The sequence below is a fragment of the Saccopteryx bilineata genome, chromosome 2, assembly GCF_036850765.1.
Source record: "Saccopteryx bilineata isolate mSacBil1 chromosome 2, mSacBil1_pri_phased_curated, whole genome shotgun sequence".
Taxonomy (NCBI): domain Eukaryota; kingdom Metazoa; phylum Chordata; class Mammalia; order Chiroptera; family Emballonuridae; genus Saccopteryx; species Saccopteryx bilineata.
In genome coordinates this window covers 220,247,572-220,266,005 of record NC_089491.1, presented here as the reverse complement: position 1 = coordinate 220,266,005, position 18,434 = coordinate 220,247,572, and the positions used below count along the sequence as shown (strand labels likewise).

The window sequence follows — 18,434 nt, the reverse complement described above, 5'->3', positions numbered from 1 at the left end:
TGAGCAAAAACAGAACTCACGTTTAAGTGCCCACATAACAATTATTAACACAGGCCATTTTCTAGGCCATGAAATCAGTCTCAACAAAATTAAAAGTGTAAAACATAGAGAGTATCTTCTCTGACAACAATGGATTTAAATTAATAATCAAAAACAGACAGATCTCTGGAAAATACCCATATATCTGAAAACAAAAATAACATATTTCTAAATCCATGGATCAAAAAAGAAATTAAAAGACAAATTAGAAAATATTTTTCACTTGATAAATATGAAAATACAACATATCAGAATTTTTGGGATACATCTAAAGCAGGTCTTAGAGGGATATTTATAGGCTATACTAATGAAGAAGACCTCAAATTAGTGACCTAGTTTCCACTTTAAGAAACCAGAAAAAGAAGAGAAAATTAAACCCAATGTAAAAAAAAAGAAAAAAAAAAAGAATACAGATTACAGTTGAAGTCAGTAAAAAAGAGAAAACAGTAGAGAAATCAATTAAACCAAAAACTGGTTCTTGAATAATTCAACAACATATAAAATAATAATATATCATGTGACTTTGAGTTAGGCAAAGTGTGATTTATCCCAAGGATACAAAGTTATTTTTTAATTAATTAATTAATTAATTAATTTTTACAGGGACAGAGAGAGTCAGATAGAGGGATAGATAGGGACAAACAGACAGGAAGGGAGAGAGATGAAAAGCATCAATCATCAGTTTTTCATTGCGACATCTTAGTTGTTCATTGATTGCTTTCTCATATGTGCCATGACCGCAGGCCTTCAGCATACCGAGTAACCCCCCGCTGGAGCCAGTGACCTTGGGTCCAAGCTGGTGAGCTTTTTGCTCAAGCCAGATGAGCCCGCGCTCAAGCTGGCAACCTTGGGGTCTCGAACCTGGGTCCTTCCGCATCCCAGTCCGATGCTCAATCCACTGCGCCACTGCCTGATCAGGCAATACAGGTTAATTTAATACTTGAAAATCAATCAGTATAATCCATCATATTAATAGATTTCAAAAAATGATTTTTAATAGATGCAGAAAACATTTAATTAACTCCAACATTTATTCATGATAGAAACTCTCAGCAAACTAGTAATAGACTTCCTCACACTGACAAGAACAGATACAAAAAATCTACAGTCCACATTGTTCTTAAAGGTGAAAGACTAAATAATTTCCCCCTGATATCAGGAACAAGGATATCAGCTCTCACTTCTGGTCTCATTTCTGGTTCAATTATTAAACTAGAGTCTCTAGCTAGTGCAAATGAGCATGAAAATGAATTTAAAATACATCCAGATAGGAGAGAAAGAAGTTATCATCTTTTTATTTACAGAAAATATGACTATATATGTAGAAAATCTTAAGGTTTCTATTAAAAGTTTACTAGAACTAATAAGTGAGTTTAGGAAAGTTAGGATCAGAATACAAAAATCAATTTTGTTTCTATACATTAGCAATTAAAAACCAGAAATTGAAACAAAAAAGCCATTTACAATAAATAAAATATCAGAGATAATCCTGACAAAAGATGTACAAGATCCATAAACCAGAAAATACAAAATAAGAATGAAAGAAATAAAAGAAATTCTAAATAAATGAAAAGATATACCATGTTCATGGATTGAAGACTCAATATTGTTAAAATGTTAATTTTCTCAAACTGACCTATAGATTCAATGTGATCCCAAACAAAATCCCACTAGGCTTTTTAAGTAAGCATTGGCAAGCTGGTTCTAAACTTCATGAGGAGTCTGACCAGGTGGTGGTACAGTGGATAAAGTGTCGGACTGGGATGCAGAGGACCCAGGTTCAAAACCCTGAGGTTGCTGGCTTGAGCATGGGCTCATCTGGTTTGAGCACAGCTCACCAGCTTGAACCCAAGATTGCTGGCTTGAGCAAGGGGTCACTCAGTCTGCTGTAGCCCCTGGTCAAGGCACCTATGAGAAAGCAATCAATGAACAACTAAGGTGCTACAATGAAGAATTGATGTCTGTCTGTTACTATCTGTCCCTCTCTCTGTCTCTGTCACAAAAAAAAAAATAAATAAAATTCATAAGAAAATGCAAAGGATCTTGGATGACCAAAAAACCTATTAAAGAACAAAATTGGAAAACTTACACCTCCTGACTTCAAAAATTATTAAAGCTTGAGCAATGAAGACAGCTTGAGACATTTGCATAGAAATAGGTAAACAGACCAACTGAACACAGAGAATACAGAAATAGACTCATATATATATGGATCACTGATTTTCAATAAAGGTGCAAAGGTAATTCAGTAGAGAAAGAATAATTGTTTCAACAAACAGACCTGGAAAACACTAGCTATCCATATGCACACAAAAAAACCCTTAGAATTATATTTCATGCCATATACCAAAACTAATTTAAGTTGAATAATAAACCTAAATGCAAAACCTAAACTATTAAAATCTTTGTGACTTTGAGATAGGCAAAGATTTCTTCATATAACACAAAAAGCATGATCCACATAAAAAAATTGATAAACTGGATTTTATCAAAATAAAAAACTTCTCTTTGAAAAACTTTTAAGAGAATGAAAAGACAATTCACAGATTCACAGAAAATATTTACAAATCACGTATCTGATAAAGAACTTGTATCCAGAATATATAAAGAACTCTCAAAACTCAACAATAAGAAAACAACTCAATTAAAGGTGGGTGAAAGATCTGAACAGAGTACTTCTTTAAAGAAAATAGATGGCAAATAAGCAGATGAAAAGATTCTCACCATCATTTGTCACTAGGGAAGTACAAATTAACCACAGTGAGACACCACTATACATCTATTAGAATATCTAAAATTAAAAAGGCTAACCATTTCAAGTGCTGGTGAGGGTGTGAGCATACACTATTGGTAGGGATGTAAAATCGTACAATCATTCTGTCAGTTTCTTTCAAATTAAACATACAACTTCATGTCATCCAGCTATTCCACTCCTAGATATTTAGGAACCCTCAGAGAAATAAGAGTGTTTATCCAAATAAAAAATATACAATGTATGGTTTTAGTTGTAATAGGCAACAACTGGAAACAACCCAAATGTCCATGATCAGGTAAATGGATATATAAACTGTGGAACATTCATAGGATAGATGACTAGTCAACGCTAAAAGGAATAACTTGATAAACACATTAGCACGAGTGAACTCAAAGTAATTACGGTATGCTGAGTGAAAGAAGCTAGACAAAAGAGTACATATCTGTGATCTCATTTACATAAATTGTAAGAAATGCGAACTGATCTACAGTGACAGATGTATTAGTGCTTGCCTGGCAATGGCGGTAGGGAGGGGAGAGGAGGGCACAGTAAGTGGGGCGGGGGGATAGGGGTATGTACTCCGTCAATTGTGGTGATGTTTTCACGAGTATATACAAATGTTAAAACGTATCAAATTTAAATATGGTTTTCTTGTATATCAATTACACCATAATAAAGCTGCTTTTAAAAGGTCTAGGATGGCTCAGGCCTAGCTTAAATGTCTCTGTCTCCACATTCCCCACCCTCCTCGAGGCCCACATGCAAGGACCCTAAGCCACAGAGGGAAGGGGGTCGAGTAAGGGTCCCGGGATAGGAGAAGAGTCAGGTGAGCGGAGACCTAAACCCACTAACCGGCCTTGGGGGCCGCTAGCATCAGGCCTGCGAGGGACGCACAGCAAGAGAGACGCTTCGCGATGATAAGAGGGTCGCCAGGTCCCATGCATCCGGGTGCCAGCGCCAGGAGGAGGTTCGCTATCTGCACGGAGCAGCAGTATGGACCCGAGCGGACACGGGCTGGGCGGGACTCTCCCTCCTCACGGCCCCGCTCAGGCCCCGCCCATGGTCCCGCCCACGTCCGGGGACACACCCATCCAAAAGATCCATCCCCAGCTCCGCCCCACGCCTTTGCACAGACTACGCCCCAGGTCCCGCTCCCCTTGTCTCTCAGGTTTCCGTGTCGCCCTGGCCCCGCCCCGGTCCGGCCCCGCCCCTAGGCCCCGCCCGCCCAGTTTAGGCCGAGCAACGTGTGTTAGAACCGTGGTGGTCGTGGGCGCGGGCCTCCGGGTCTCCGCCACGTCCGGGTGTGGCGCCGGGTCGGGCTCTGAGCCGCGGAGAGACTCGCGCAGAGCAGCCTCCGGATGCGGCCGCGCAGGTAAAGCCCCCGCCCTTCCTGGGAGTGTGGACACCGCGCCCCTGTCTGTTACCCACCCGCGGGTCCCCGAGTCCTGGGGTCTGAGTTCCACCAGCTCAGGCCCCGCGCGGCCCCGCCACTCCACGCCCCAGCGCAGTGAGCGCCCAGGGTTTGGCTTTTCTCTTTTCTCATTTTCCTTCCCTTTCAAGCATAATTAAAATAAAAGGCGCCTACCTCGGTGTAAGTGCCCGGTGGCTGTTTCTATTTGAGCTGACGGAGAAGAGCTTTATTTATTATTATAATTTTTAAGGGTTGTCAAAATTAGCAAAGTGCTAAGCTTCTTACAGCAGCCTGGCCTGGAGTGATGAGCGCCCTCCTGGTTCCCAGTGGTTGCAGATTAGGTAGGGCTGCATTCAGTCCTCCTTATTCCCAGCCGGGAGAGACTCGGAGGGGATGGATCCCAGTTTGCCATCACTCAGTGCTGTCCAGGTCTCTGGGCTCTAGGTTGTGTCCAGGGCAGGCAGCAGGGTTCTTGCACCATTTTGATGGTTGCTTCCCCCACCCCCACCCCGTGGTCAGCAGGACCTGCCCTTGCTCTTCTGATGGCATTGAGAATTCCTAGAAGTAAGTTACAGAGATCCCCCCCCACACACACACACACACTAGTCAGAGGCTTCAATTTGCCTGTGATATCCCCCAAAAGTCAAAGTGTGCCCCAGGTCCCAGCTGAACCACCGTGGACTATGCCAATTGCTCCTGTTTTAGAACTGAAAGCGAACACTTTTTCCTGGCAGGTGAAGAACAAGAGTTTATGTCTGCATCAGATGGTCACCTGTACAGCAGTGGCCAGGGGAGTGAGGAAGAGCATAGATCCACAGCAGTGAGCCAGAGGAGTGTGCGGTCTGTTCCCAGGTGCAGTCAGGATGGGCCCCATGGGCAAACAGAGCCTCTCTTCTATGCCAGTCCCCATGGGAGGGTCTTGCCTTCTTCTCCTCTTCTGCCTGCGCTTGGGCACCTCCTGCCCACAGAGCTGCCAGTGCCCTGACCACGATGGGGCCGTGGCTGTCCACTGCAGTGCAAGTGGCCTGCAGGAGATCCCCAAGGACATCCCTGCCAATACTGTGCTCCTGAAGCTCGATGCCAACAAAATTGCCCGTATCCCCAATGGAGCCTTCCAGCACCTGAGCCAGCTGAGAGAGCTGGACTTGTCTCAGAACGACATCGAGACCATCGGCCCCACTGCCTTCTCTGGCCTGGCCGGTGGCCTGCGGCTGCTGGACCTGTCTCACAATCGCATCCGCAGGATTCCAAAGGATGCCCTGGGCAAGCTCAGTGCCAAGATCCGCCTGTCCCACAACCCCCTGCACTGCGAGTGTGCCCTGCAGGAGGCACTGTGGGAGCTGAAGCTGGACCCTGACTCGGTGGATGAGATTGCCTGCCACACCTCAGTGCAGGAGGAGTATGTGGGGAAGCCGCTGATCCAGGCTCTCGATGCTGGTGTCAGCTTTTGCAGCACCCACCACAAGACCACTGATGTGGCCATGCTGGTCACCATGTTTGGCTGGTTCACCATGGTGATTACCTACATTGTGTACTATGTGCGCCAGAACCAGGAAGATGCCAGGAGGCACCTGGAGTATCTGAAGTCCCTGCCCAGCACCCCTCTGTCCAAGGACCCCCTCAGCCCTGCACCCTAGTGCTTGCTAAATCCTATCACTTTGTGGCAGGTGGTGACTGACTCATGCTTTTGGTATTCCCCAGCCAGGTGGGAGTCACAGCTACTTCTGTGCAGTGCACACTCTGACAAAACACTTCCCTGAATTGCACTGAGTCACTGCAATACCCTTCAGGTCAGGTAATGTTACCATTAGACTCATTGATGGAGGAAGAAGCTGAAGCTTGGAGAAATGGACTGACTTGCCCTTGATGACACAGGAAATGATCCAGTTGAGACTTAAAACCAGGCTGTCTATTATAATGCCCCTTCCACTCTGCAAGCCTCTCCCACGTGGTGCCCGTGGGCGTGAATGCATTCAGAGAAGGAAGGGCTCATGTCCATGAGTGTGAATGTCCCCCATGGAGGTTTGGGGTGCAGATTCATCTGGCACAGGTGATCCCTTACCGTGGAACTGATTCACCTCTATCTCTGTAGTATCTCCTAGACACATTTGACCACAGGAATATTTCCAGATCAAAGTAGTAAAGACCAGGTTTTTCTAGAAAGGGAAGTAAGTGAAAGGTGCTGCTCAAACTAACCTTTGAACAACTGTGTTTATTCTCAGAATGTTTGTAAGAGTAACACTTGTACCCAAATTTCAATCCAATGAGAGGGGAAAAAAAAGGAGGGGAGGACCCAAAACCTAAAATCAGACCCCATGGAGAGAAACCTGAGAACAAGTTCGACCTGCCCGATTCCCACTGCTTTATCTGTGCCTGGTTTGTGGGAAGGCTTGTCATCTCTGGTAGCCGCTGTGCCTTGCTTTTCTACTCATGGACACCTAAAGCATCTCCTTTCAAAGTGCAGGACTGATGTTTGATGTTTCAAGGCCAATTAAAGGGACTCCTTTTCTCCAGCAACAGGCTCTTTCCCCCACCCCCATTTCTCTCTCTCTCTCTCTCTTTCTCCACCTTTGCTGCCAGAACTCTGAGACCTAATTGAGGGCTCTATTTTCTTACCCATATAACTTCACGTTCAGGGTAGAGTTGACCTCCACCTATATAACTGATTCATCTTTTCAGTTTGTTACTGTCTTTTGTATGAATGTCTATATTTTACACTACTTCAACTATTTTGGGGGGTAGGGGAAGCAAATACAGATAAATTGCTGTGAACTGAAAGTATTAAGGACAGAAGCCTCATCAAGGCAAAGCTCAGAAATGATTAGCAGTGGAGGGTGGTTTGTACTTGGAAAGGATTGAGTGAACTTGAAGTGGGAAACGAATGTGGGGTCACATTTACGTGTTGATCTGGAGACTCCAGCAGCTGCACCAGAGACCTGAAAGACTCATCCAAACACGGCTGTAATTTCTCAGTCACGGTGTATTAAAAAGAAACCACCAACAGCTCCCAAATACCCTCTCGCACCCAAAGTCCCTGCGACTGTGTTCACTGGATGGGGGAGGGGTACACAGCACACGCAGTGTGAACAAACGGGCTCATCTCTGCCCACTGCTCAGAACAGGAGCACGGGCATGGGAGGCAGCGCTCAGGCTCAGCCATTGATGCCCACTTGCTGCTCCACAGGCCGCCAGTCCACAGGAAACTGACAGTCTTGCCCACCTTTCCAGTGACGACCAGAACCAAGGAGTCTGTCCACTCATGGTACAATGATGTGAGGAGCAAGAAGGCTCTGCTGCTGGTTGACCAGCAGGACACAGGCTCCATGGGTGATTTGAGTCCTCTTCCCCATCCATCCCACGTGCACACTGGGGGGACAGGGCTCCTATCACACTAGGAGCTCACCACCCTGTGGGTCTCCCTGATGGATATGATGCTGGGTCAGGGGAAGAGAGTGGAACAGGCCTAGTGTACAGGGGGAAAGTTGGTCCTGCCACGGCCTCTTGTGTCCTGTGGGTGCCAGTGGCTTCAGCACTTTAAGGGGCCCTCTACTTGCTGCCAAAGACTCCATTTGCTCTTACAGTAAAATCAGCCCAGATCTTGTATGCCACCCACATGTGGCTCTTCAAGGGATTCATGAAGGGTATGTGAGGCTTCTTCCCTCTCTGCCCCGTTGCTGGCCCCTAGCCCAAGGCCACTTCCACTTGATGTAAACCCTGTGGGGGAGGAGAGGTGAGCAAGGACCTGGAGCACTAGAGGGCCCTCTCCCCTCCACCCACTGCCCACCCTCCAGGCTTCTCATCCCTTACAGCAGGGGTCCCCAAACTACTGCCCGGCCCGGGGTCTGCATGCGGCCCCCTGAGGCCATTTATCCGGCCCCCACCGCACTTCCGGAAGGGGCACCTCTTTCATTGGTGGTCAGTGAGAGGAGCATAGTTCCCATTGAAATACTGGTCAGTTTGTTGATTTAAATTTACTTGTTCTTTATTTTAAATATTGTATTCCCATTTTGTTTTTTTACCTTAAAATAAGATATATGCAGTGTGCATAGGGATTTGTTCATAGTTTTTTTTATAGTCCGGCCCTCCAACGGTCTGAGGGACAGTGAACTTGCCCCCTGTGTAAAAAGTTTGGGGACCCCTGCCTTACAGAGTCTCACAGGGTAGACACCTCCCTCCAGGGAAAACCACCAGCACCTCAACTCCAAGACCCCCAGCTCCTTCCTGCTCATGGGAGCTCCCAACCCTGGCACCTGAGAACCCTTTCAGGGTATAACGCTTTCCTCTCTTTTCTCCTCTAACTTTTCCTCCCTCTTTCAAACTTTTTCTCCCTTCCCTTCCTCATTTTTCTCCTCCTCCTCCCCCTTCATTCCCCTTAAGGGACCCATGAAGATGACACCAGGCCTGTACTTGCCACATTCTTTGTGGCCGTATATGATCATGGACTCCTGGATGCCCCATGGGCCCTTGGGTTTGACTTGGCCTTCCCCCACTCCGCACTGCACCACTGGGCCAGCATCTGACCCCATCCTAAATCTGCAGAGCCGGGGTCAAGCAGGCTCTATTGAGCAATGCCAATAGTGGTGACATGACAAAAGAGATGCCCTCAGTTGGCCCATTCCACAGTCTGAGGGTAGTGCGGTCATAGGTCATAGGTGGTCCCTGGCTGTCTTTGCCATCCGGGTAACAGGCCCTTCACAGGGTCTGGGGGTCCAGAAAGGACAACTTTGGGGTTCCTTGTGGGGCAGAGTGGAAAGAGCAGATAGGCCCTAGCAGCTGCCCTGGCTCTGGTGGAGCTGGGCATCTCTCCTTCCCACAGGATTGGGGCCTCCTGCTTTGAGGGAGGCTTCAGGCCCCGAGGGAAGGACAGAGACAGTGAGGAGTTCCTGGGGCCTCACCTCAGGAGCCCGGTCTCCCTGCCTGGCCACTTGTGACTCCTGTTCCTTTGGTCCTTGGCCTCACCGGCCTTACCATGGGTGCTCTTCATGGAACCCAGAGCACCACCCCTGACCTTGACCCTAGACCCTAGGAGGGCCTGCCCCATGCTCACGGCCTCCTGACACCCCAGTTTTTCTTCCTTCTAGGGTTGTTAGACCCCCATACGGCCACCAACTCTCTCTCTTATGTGGTCCAGGGATGGGGGATGAGCCAAAGTACTGCTGGACCCCCAGCAAAGCCATCCTGACACACAGAGCTATCTCTGGTGGGGAGGGCTCTGGGGACAGGAGGTCCCTGCACAAGAGGTTCCCAGCTCGGCTCCAGAAGCCCTTCCCAGGCCCCTGGAGAAGCTGGCGGCAGGCCGTGGGAGGGCAGGGCACACACTACAGGGGCAGCTGCGTGGCTGGGGCTGGCAGACTCGGATGCCTGAAATGGCTCCTCTCCTGAAAGGGCCTTTGTTCTAGGGAGAGCCTCCTGCCCCGGGGCGCCAAGCCCTGAAGTGGAGGTGGATGACAGTTTTATTTATTTATTTATTTTATATTTTACTTTTTTAAGTGAGAGGAGGGAAGATAGAGACTCCCTCATGTGCCCCAACCGAGATCCACTTGGCAGTACAGGAGCCTGGGAGCTCCCATGCAGCAGACCTTTGGCAGAAGTGTTTGCAGCAAACTTGGATCCTGGACTGAGTTTCCTGGAGAGGAGGCAGGTCTGCTGGCACAGACTGTGGTGAGGTGGAATGTTCTGGACTTGAAGCAATCCCCAGCCATGGCAGCAGCCTGGGGTGGCTTCTGGAGTCATCCTCCTGGAAGTTCCATCTAAAGTCTGATTCTACCATCCTCTCCCATGTCTGTGAGCCCTCAATAAACCTCCTTGTGCTTAAGTCAGCTGGAGCAGATTCTCTTGTCTACACCTCTGTGCCCCTCCTCCCCTGACCCAGAGCTCTTCCTGCAGACCTCCCTTCACTGCAGCTCCAGCCATGCTGTGGAGGCAGACTTGTGAGCCCGTGGCACAGAGGAGCTGGGTCAGGGAGTGAGACCCAACCGCACAGCCTGTGGGACACGGCGTGGAAGTCAGCAGCTGCTGTCAGGCCTTGGGGTGGCCCAGGCAGGCCATGCATTGGAAAGGGAGCTACAGCTATGAAGTCACTGTCCAGCACATATAGGGCTGGGCTTGCCCATAAGAGGCCTCAACTAATTCTTGCTGTAGCCTGGCAGATAGAGAAAATTTCATTTTTCAAATGAGAAACACAGGATTGTGAGGCCTGGAGGGGGAAATGACAAACTTGGGAGTTGGCTTGTTTGGAACAGAACTGGGAGCCAGCTTTCTGACACCCAAACCTGGAAGTTCTCACTCTGGGAGACATGAGCCCTGGAGCGTTGTCAACACAGAAAGGTGAGTCCTAGGTTTAGCCCCAGACTGAAGAGGGGCCCGTGCATGAGGCAGAGCAGCCCAGGTTCGCAGTCCAGTCTGGGATGCTGGAGCGGGAGCTGAGCACTTAAGCTGCTGCATCTGTAACTATGGCAACAACACTGTCAGGAAAGGGAGTGGACATGGGGTTGGCTATCAGGTCTGGCTACTGAGCACAACTGGTGATGTTGGCCTGCCGTTCTGTGCAGAGGTAGAGAGGCAGCATCCAAGAGTGACAAGACTACCAGGCTGGCCTTTCCTGTGAGCTCAGCTGCTTCTGGACAGGAGGGAGCATCAGAGAAAGGGCCACAGAAGAAGCAGACGGAGAAACTGCCAGGGAGCAGGTGGATAGAGGCCTCCAGTAAGAAGCTGATTCCAGAGGCAGTGTTAGCAGCCAGCCCTTACGGGTGGGGAAACCGAGGCACCGAGAGATTAAATGACTTGCCCAAGGTCACAGGAGTACTGAGCTGAGGTGTGATCAGGTGGCTGGGCAGCAGTGAACCGCAGACAGACTTCTGGTGGCCATCCACAAAGCTTTAGCAGCCAGACAGGAAGTCGGAGCAATTAAGATGCAGAGAAAACCCCAAAGGGAGCCCATTGCATTTATTTTAAGACATTGTGACTGTTCTTTCACCCAGTTTGTAACTGTGGCAAGTGAATCCCCAGAAGAGTCAGGAGATGGAGTTGTCACCTGCTGAAAGTCTCTTATCACATTCTCATTCCTACACTCGTCTCCTGGTCAGGACCTGATGAGAACCTTGCTGTGGCCCTGCCACCCTCCTCCCTTCACCCCTAACCCCACCACACGCACACTCAGGCTTCCAGAAAGTCAATGATAAGGACCTGTCAGATCTGAGCAGCAGTTACGTCTGCACTGGACTTCCCTGAGGGGCCATGTGTAGGGTGGGCACATAGGGTCACGTCCTCCGGCACAGCTCTTAGGTCCTGCCCTGCTAGCTCCCACCAGCACCTTTCCCATCCACACTAATGAGCTGGAGGTGGCCCCCTTGGACATGCACCAGCTCCCAAGAACCCCCAGCACTCCCCACTGTCTCTTACTCAGTTACCACCCCCTCTGTGCCCACTTCTGGATGCCAGGGTTGGGTCCTGCTGTCTCTCTGCAGGGAGATGCTCAGGGCTAGTGGTGTTGGTCAGTGGGTCACCCTGCATGAGCGGTCAACGGGGTCTTGCACCGCACCAAGCTCCCTGGTGCCTTGTAGTCTCTCTGTATCCACCACAAAGTCATTGGATCAAGGGCCCAGAATATACCAAACTTCCTGTCTTGCCCTGTGCCAAGAAGTAGTCTTAAATCAGAGCCTATCAGTCTGGATGTCACAACAATGAAGCCCCCAAGACTGAGTTTTTCCAAGCGTGCATTCTCATCTGGCCCAGTTTTAACCATTTAGCAGCCCACGAGAAGGACCTGGCCAGGCCCTGGTTACCACAGCTGCTGGCCCCAGGGTTGCCTGCTTTTGTGACATTCACTCGTGACTTGTGGGTGTAACTCCCCAGAATTTGTCTGTTCTTATCATTGGAATTTCCTCTGTTGTGAATGTTTGCTCATGACCTTTGACCCCGGGCCTGTGTAGGGCACCGTGTTTCCATTAATTTGTTAGAGCTCCCCAGACCTTGAGTACTGACGTTTGAATGACTCTAGTCCTGCATATGCCAATAGCATCATCAGTCTGTGCTGAGATGTCACCTTTACTTATATCTCAATATAACATTATATATTTGACAGACATATAAGGATCTATCTATCATTTATATCTTCCCTTTTTATACTTTTCCCTTTCCATTTCCTTCCATGGTTTTTACCTTTAGAAGGATTTTCTCCAAACAGGAAAAAAAAAATCTTTTCTAGAATCATTTGCTTTCCAATATACATAATTTAATTTTTTCCAAATCATGCCAATACCAGGTTGAATTAATTCTATTATAGTATAATTTAATACCTGAAAGCCAAGCTTTCCCTCATATTTTTTGAAGTATTTTTGCCTGTAAATTCTTTGAGATGCTTTCATCTTTATTAATTAAATTTAACTTTTTAATTAAAAGGGCAAGCTTTGGGATTTTGACTGGCCTGAATGTATGTGTGTGCATGTGGAATGTGTGTGCATGTGTGTGTGCATATTTCTCCAGAAAATGACCTTGAAGAAGCCACCCAAAGAAAAGAGCAATGTGTACAAAGACGTTCTTACAGCATTATTTATCATAGTAAAGAGTATTGAAAAGAATCCCTGTGGGGTAACAAAGGTGACCAGATCAGCAGAGTTGGGACCATGACCACAAGGAATGACAACACACTTGTCAAAAGAACAAGAATGTGGCACATCTAATGGCATGCAAACTCACACGAAATCGTATGCCACATCAGCAGGACAAAAACCAGAAGGCCTTACTTTAACAGATGTAAATATTTTCATGTTCTCTGCATTTCCCCCCTCCTGTTTGCATTCATAATTTAAACAAGTCTTGATTTATGGTTTTGTTTCCACCCAGTAGAACCGAGACTGGCTAGCATGCCAAGGATGAGGTGGCATCATCTGATTGCTGAGGAAGCCCTGGGCAGGCCATGGTGGCTCCACGGGTGTGCGTGGTGCAGGCAGCGCCGGTGTCTGCCTCCTTCCTCCCTGGCCCCAGTCCTCCTCTTCCCCACGGCGAGACAGACCCAGTAGTGACACCCTCAGGGCAGAGAGAAAACTGGACGTCTGGGTTACTCAGTGAGAGAGAAGCTGTGAAGGGTGGGTGCTTGGGGGTCAGGGCCAGGTTGCCCATCCCCCTGGGGTAAACTGAGGCTCGGGGATTGGGAAGAGGCAGGTGAGACTAAACTTGTGATGCTCGAGTGCCTTACCCGTTGGCTGTTTGAACCTTGTGCCCTCCAGGAAGGGGCACCAGCAGCAAGTACACAGAAAGCAGAGACATGAGGAATTGGGGCAGGCGATGGTGGGGACTGCTGGGCCCCAACTCTGCGGTGGCTGGCGGGGGTGGGGCATCTGGGGGAGCTGATGGTGCCGCTCCAGTCTGAGGGCGTCTGCTGGAGAAGCCCTCTGGCTCTGGAAGCTAGTCTTTTGTTCCAGTCAGGTGAGGCCTCCACATTGCAGACAGAGGGCCATCTGCTTTTTCAGGTCTACTGACTTCAGTGTTTACCACATCCAAAGCCGCTCCCAAAATCTCCTCATAAAGGAATCCTCCAGGCATGAAGGCTGGGGTCTCAGAGGCCCCCACAGTACTCCTGGCCTAGGTGGGCACCCTGCTTTTGGGAGTGCTTCTGTGAAATAAGCCCCACAATAATGGGCCACTATTCCCCACTGACCCTGCAGGCCCACCTGGGCTGTGATCATCATTTTGTCCTCTTCTCATGGGCTGCTCAGGCCCTGCCTCAAATCCAACTTAAAATCAGCTCCCCCCAGCAGACCCTAAGAAGTGTGGCTTGTCCCCCTCCCCCTATCAAGGAAAGTAGGCCTAATGAGCCAATCAAAGCAAAGAACCCTGGCTTGGATCTGAATTTCAGATAAACAATAAGCACTCCTTTAGGGAACCCTCTATCCGGTGGTCGACAAACTCATTAGTCAACAGAGCCAAATATCAACAGTACGATGATTGAAATTTCTTTTGAGAGCTAAATTTTTTAAACTTAAACTATATAGGTAGGTGCATTCCTTATCGAGGTAGCACCTGCATGTGGTATTTTTGGAAGAGCCTCACTCAAGGGGCCAAAGAGCCACATGTGGCTTGTGAGCCACAGTTTGCTGACCAGGGCTCTATGCAATAGTTGGAATATATAAAAAAGCATCCCTGTTTCTCTGTGATGCAAGTTTACCTGTTATCCTGCACTTTCTCTGCACCCTTGGCCCACTCTCCCTGGACCAGTGGATCTAGGTCCATCACTACAACCACAACCTCCCTCCCGGACCCCAACACTGTGGGGCCTCTGGCTGCCCAGGGCAGGGACACGGCCAGGTTCACAGATGGTGAAAGCATGGGGGCTCTTAGAGTAAGGGGCAGATCTTCTTTCTCCAAAATACTGAGTGTCTACGTGGGAGGTGGAAAGGTGTCCACACCAGGACTTCTCTTTCACAAATTCCCTGGCCTGGCCTGGCCCCAGTCCTTCCTCTTTGCCCCCCACCCCCACCCTTTGCTGTTCTTCCTTGGGAGGGGACATCCTTATCTGAGGTCAACCCCAAGGCATGGGGAGCACAAACGGGCCTGAAGGAGGCTCTAGAAAAATCTCTCAGCCTTTGGAAATCAAGAGGGTCTTGCTTAGAGTCGGGAAATCCCCAATCTGACTGGACTGAGGAGTGGCATCCTTGGTGTAGGACTCCTGGCAGTGGGGCCTGCCCTGTCCTCCTGTGGAACTGACCCCAGGAGCCAGGACTCCGGCTGGTGGGGCTGCACTGTGCCCCTGGCCGTGTGGTCTTGGGGAAAAAATCACTAAGAGGTTTAAGCAGAAACAGCAGAGTGTTAAGCTAAGTGGGCAGCCTTCTTGCTGCTGAGCTCTGACTCCCACCTCCTTCCACAGGGCAGTCAGTCTCCCAGAGCAGGCCGACGTAAGCAACGGAATAGACCTAGCCTTGCCAGTGCTGGTGGTCCCCTGGCTCTATGAAGACCCCACAGGCCTTGCCAGCAAAGCCTCTGGCACAGAGCATTTCCTTCCCACCCCAGAGGGTGGCGCTGGCACCTACCCTCCTCCCCCTCCAGGTTTTCAGAGCAGTGTCCTGTTCACCCCAGCAGCCATCCCAGGGAAGCAGGAGGGCCCTGCCTGGTGTTGGGTCTGGGACATTAGACAGGGGGGAGCTGAACAGGCGCTGGCCCCCAGGAGGCAGTCCAACTCCATTCTGCATACCAACCAGCCGCACTACCCTCCTGCTGTCATAGATAAACTGAGACCAGAGGAAGAAGCTCCCTGCATAGAAGACGTGTCCTCCATCTGCACTGGTGACTAGGGACCTGAGGGCACGTCCCGCTTTGGTGGCAAAGCAAGGCCCTGGGACAGGCTCACCAAGAGTCGAGGTCTCGCCAGAAACATGCAGACGCAGCCGTGCTCATTGTAAAGAGTGTCATAAATATATTTCCGTGTAGACAAAATATAATAAATAGCTGGTATGAATATATAGAACAGCATTAAGCCTGTTCCCCATCTGGGTTCAGCTACAGGGGTCGAGCGGCTAGGCCAGCTGCAAGTCGATGCTGAGGGCTGGTAACCAGGCTTCTGCTCATGAGGTAAAAAATTGTATGAACTTTTCCTTTAAAGAGAACTCCCTGCAGGGCACCCAGACATTCAGGGAAGCATTGGTTTCCACCTGAACCCCCAACAAGCCACTGCGATCTGGCTATGACAGCTACCAGGCCAGAAAGGTGACAGACTGATTAGAGGAGAGCCAGGAACAGTGAGATGGCAGCTCTGGAAGTGATGCTGCCCGGGATCATCCCCCTAGAGGTTCCGGGGCTTCCTGGGTGGGATTCTGGGGTGCAACGAGCTGGATCCTGTTCCTGGGGGTCTGGAGTCCATCACCCCATCCTAAGCTTCAGCACCTGGGAGAGGGGTTCCTTGGCACTGGAGTAGACGAGGTAAGAGCCGGCCGTGGTGCGGAAGGCCTCCCAGTCCCTGCAGCCAAAGGTCGGAAGGCTGTGCACAGCCACGAAGCCTTCATACCCCTGCCACCTGTGGGAGAGATGCGTCAGCCTTGGGGATGGGCAGTCTGTGCCAGGTTGCCTGCAGGGAGGGTAGAAGCCGCTCACTCCCCCGGGGCTCCCACCCTACCCAGTTTGTATCCTGGATGCCTGTGCTCTCTCCAGGCCTCCGCCTGTCTCTCCCATGTACACAGCATGGAGGGGCCACGTGTCCCCAGGCTGCACAGCTGCCTGGATAGAAATCTCAGAGCTGGATTAGGAGCCTGCAAAGGGGGAAACTGAGGTCTGGAAGAAGGAACCTGCCCTGTCCACAATTGTGCAGCCCCTCCTATCTGCCCAGGAACCTATCCCTAGCCCAGAGTGCCCTCAGGACAGTCCCAAAGCCGGGCAGGGGGTTGGGGGAATGGAGATGAGGGAAATGGCAGGGAGGGTCCTGGCAGCTGCAATGGGTTAACTGTAGGGAGCTGACACCTCCCACTCCTGGGCTCACAGTTGACATTGAGGCACATACCCTCAAACACAGACCTACCACTACATGGGTATGGCACCCCTACCCCTCAGTGACAGAAGCCCTCCCAGCACACTGCTCTGCCCTGTGCTCCACCTCCAAGTTCAGATCCCAAACCTGGCCCATGGCCCTCGGCTCACACAGTCAGCGGTTTCTAGGTTTTTCCTTCAAAAAGGGTTTATCGACAGGTGATTCTATTTTTGTAAGGTAGAGTTCTCACAGCAGGGTGCCTGGATCAAAGGCATGAGTAGTTTTAATTTAATATTTTCCCAGATGACTTTCCAGAAAGCCTGGGGCAATTCTTATCCTGATGGGAAAAGGCTAGCTAGCATCACCTCCCCCTTCCACACACCACTTTCAAACGGATGAAGGAAAAAAAATGTGTCATCTTTGTGCTTTGAGGAAAAACACCTTCTACTATATTTATTTACATCTTTCTTTTTTTCCTCTGAAAATTCCTGATCATATATATATTTGTCTATTTTTCTGAATTAAAAATAATCTTTTTTTTAAAGTAGGGTCTCCTTTTCTGTCATATGTGTGGTAAATAGTCTGTCTTTTGATTTTGAATAGGACTGCTTTTTCTGTTTAGAACTTTTAAATTTAGGTAGTCAGCCTGGTGACCTCTTTCTAGCCTTCTTTAAGGAAATCTCCATGTCTTTTTGTATAACTTAGAGGTTATAAAAAAATGATCCTAGCTTTTTTTCTAATATTTCTGTTGGCTTAATTTTTTTACATTTAGATGCTTAATTCTCATAAAACTTATTTTTCTATATAACATGAAGCAGGAATATAGTTTTGTTTTCTTCTAGATGGACAAAAAATTATATAAAAATTACTTTATTAAGTAATCCATCATTTTCTCATTGAAAATGGAAATGGAAAATGTTGAAATACAACATTTATCACATCAAGTGGCCATACGTTATCAGCTTTCTTCCGAACTGTATTCTATCCCACTTACAGATTTGTCTACTTCTGCAAAAACTACACTGTTTTACTTATATGTTGTCAGAGACTCCTTCACTTTTCTTATTTTTTCAAATTCTTCTTGGCCATCTTTGAAAATTTATTCTTCTATATGAATTTTAAAATCACTGTTGTCATGTTAAAAATTCTGCAGCAATAAATTAGAAAGCCAAAAAAGTTGATTTATCTAGTCTAACATAGATGACCAAAATTGTCTCAAGAAGAGATGGAAGACCTGATTATACCAACAATGACCAACGGAGAAACTGGACAGGCTGCTCAAGAGTCGGTACAAAGGGACTCAGCGCAGATGGCTTTAGAACTATATTAACCAAGTCGTAAAGGAAGTAGATAAATCCAACTACTAAAACTACCCCAGCCCAGAGATGTGGGTGGGAACTCTGTGGTGCATACCTATGAAGTTAGGCTCTACTTCAAACTGGGTCAAGGTCAGGCCCCCAAAGAAAACCACAGAGCAATTTCATTTCCTATTAAAAGTGCAAAACTCTTAAATCACAGCTAAACAATTGGTAGCCAGTGGCATGTTAAGTAATTACATATTCTCAAGTGGCATTCCTTCAAGGAATTCGAGGAAACCTCTCCTAAGTCACTGCACCATCAGAGTAAGGGAGGCGGGCCACAGGGACTGCTTGGACTCAACATGATAACCCTGTGACACTGAGCCTGCTCTCATCAACCGGCGGGACAGCATGGCTGGCAACAGGCAAAACTGTTCAAAATAGTTCTGGAAGTCCTAGCTAACTGAGAAAACTAGA

At 48.6% G+C, this 18,434-nt stretch overlaps 2 protein-coding genes across 2 annotated transcripts in view; one reads left to right on the top strand and one right to left on the bottom strand.

The window, feature by feature from the left end:
* The first annotated feature begins 4,015 nt into the window (after positions 1-4,015).
* On the top strand, positions 4,016-10,151 carry LRRC3 (leucine rich repeat containing 3). The gene is made up of 2 exons (XM_066259220.1): positions 4,016-4,166; positions 4,940-10,151. Exon 2 carries the CDS (start codon positions 5,069-5,071, stop codon positions 5,840-5,842), a length of 774 nt encoding a protein of 257 aa, XP_066115317.1. The 5' UTR covers positions 4,016-4,166; positions 4,940-5,068; the 3' UTR covers positions 5,843-10,151.
* A 5,615-nt stretch (positions 10,152-15,766) lies between these two features.
* TSPEAR (thrombospondin type laminin G domain and EAR repeats) overlaps positions 15,767-18,434 on the bottom strand; it is a 53,532-nt gene continuing 50,864 nt past the window's right edge. Inside the window, exon 11 of the mRNA XM_066259212.1 lies at positions 15,767-16,212. Within this exon, the coding sequence (XP_066115309.1) occupies positions 16,059-16,212 (154 nt within the window). The 3' untranslated portion in view covers positions 15,767-16,058. The remainder of the gene's footprint in view (positions 16,213-18,434) is intronic.

Coding starts and splice junctions, on each gene's coding strand:
- LRRC3 (XM_066259220.1), top strand. CDS start 5,069: ATGGGCCCCATGGGCAAACAGAGCCTCTCTTCTATGCCAGTCCCCATG.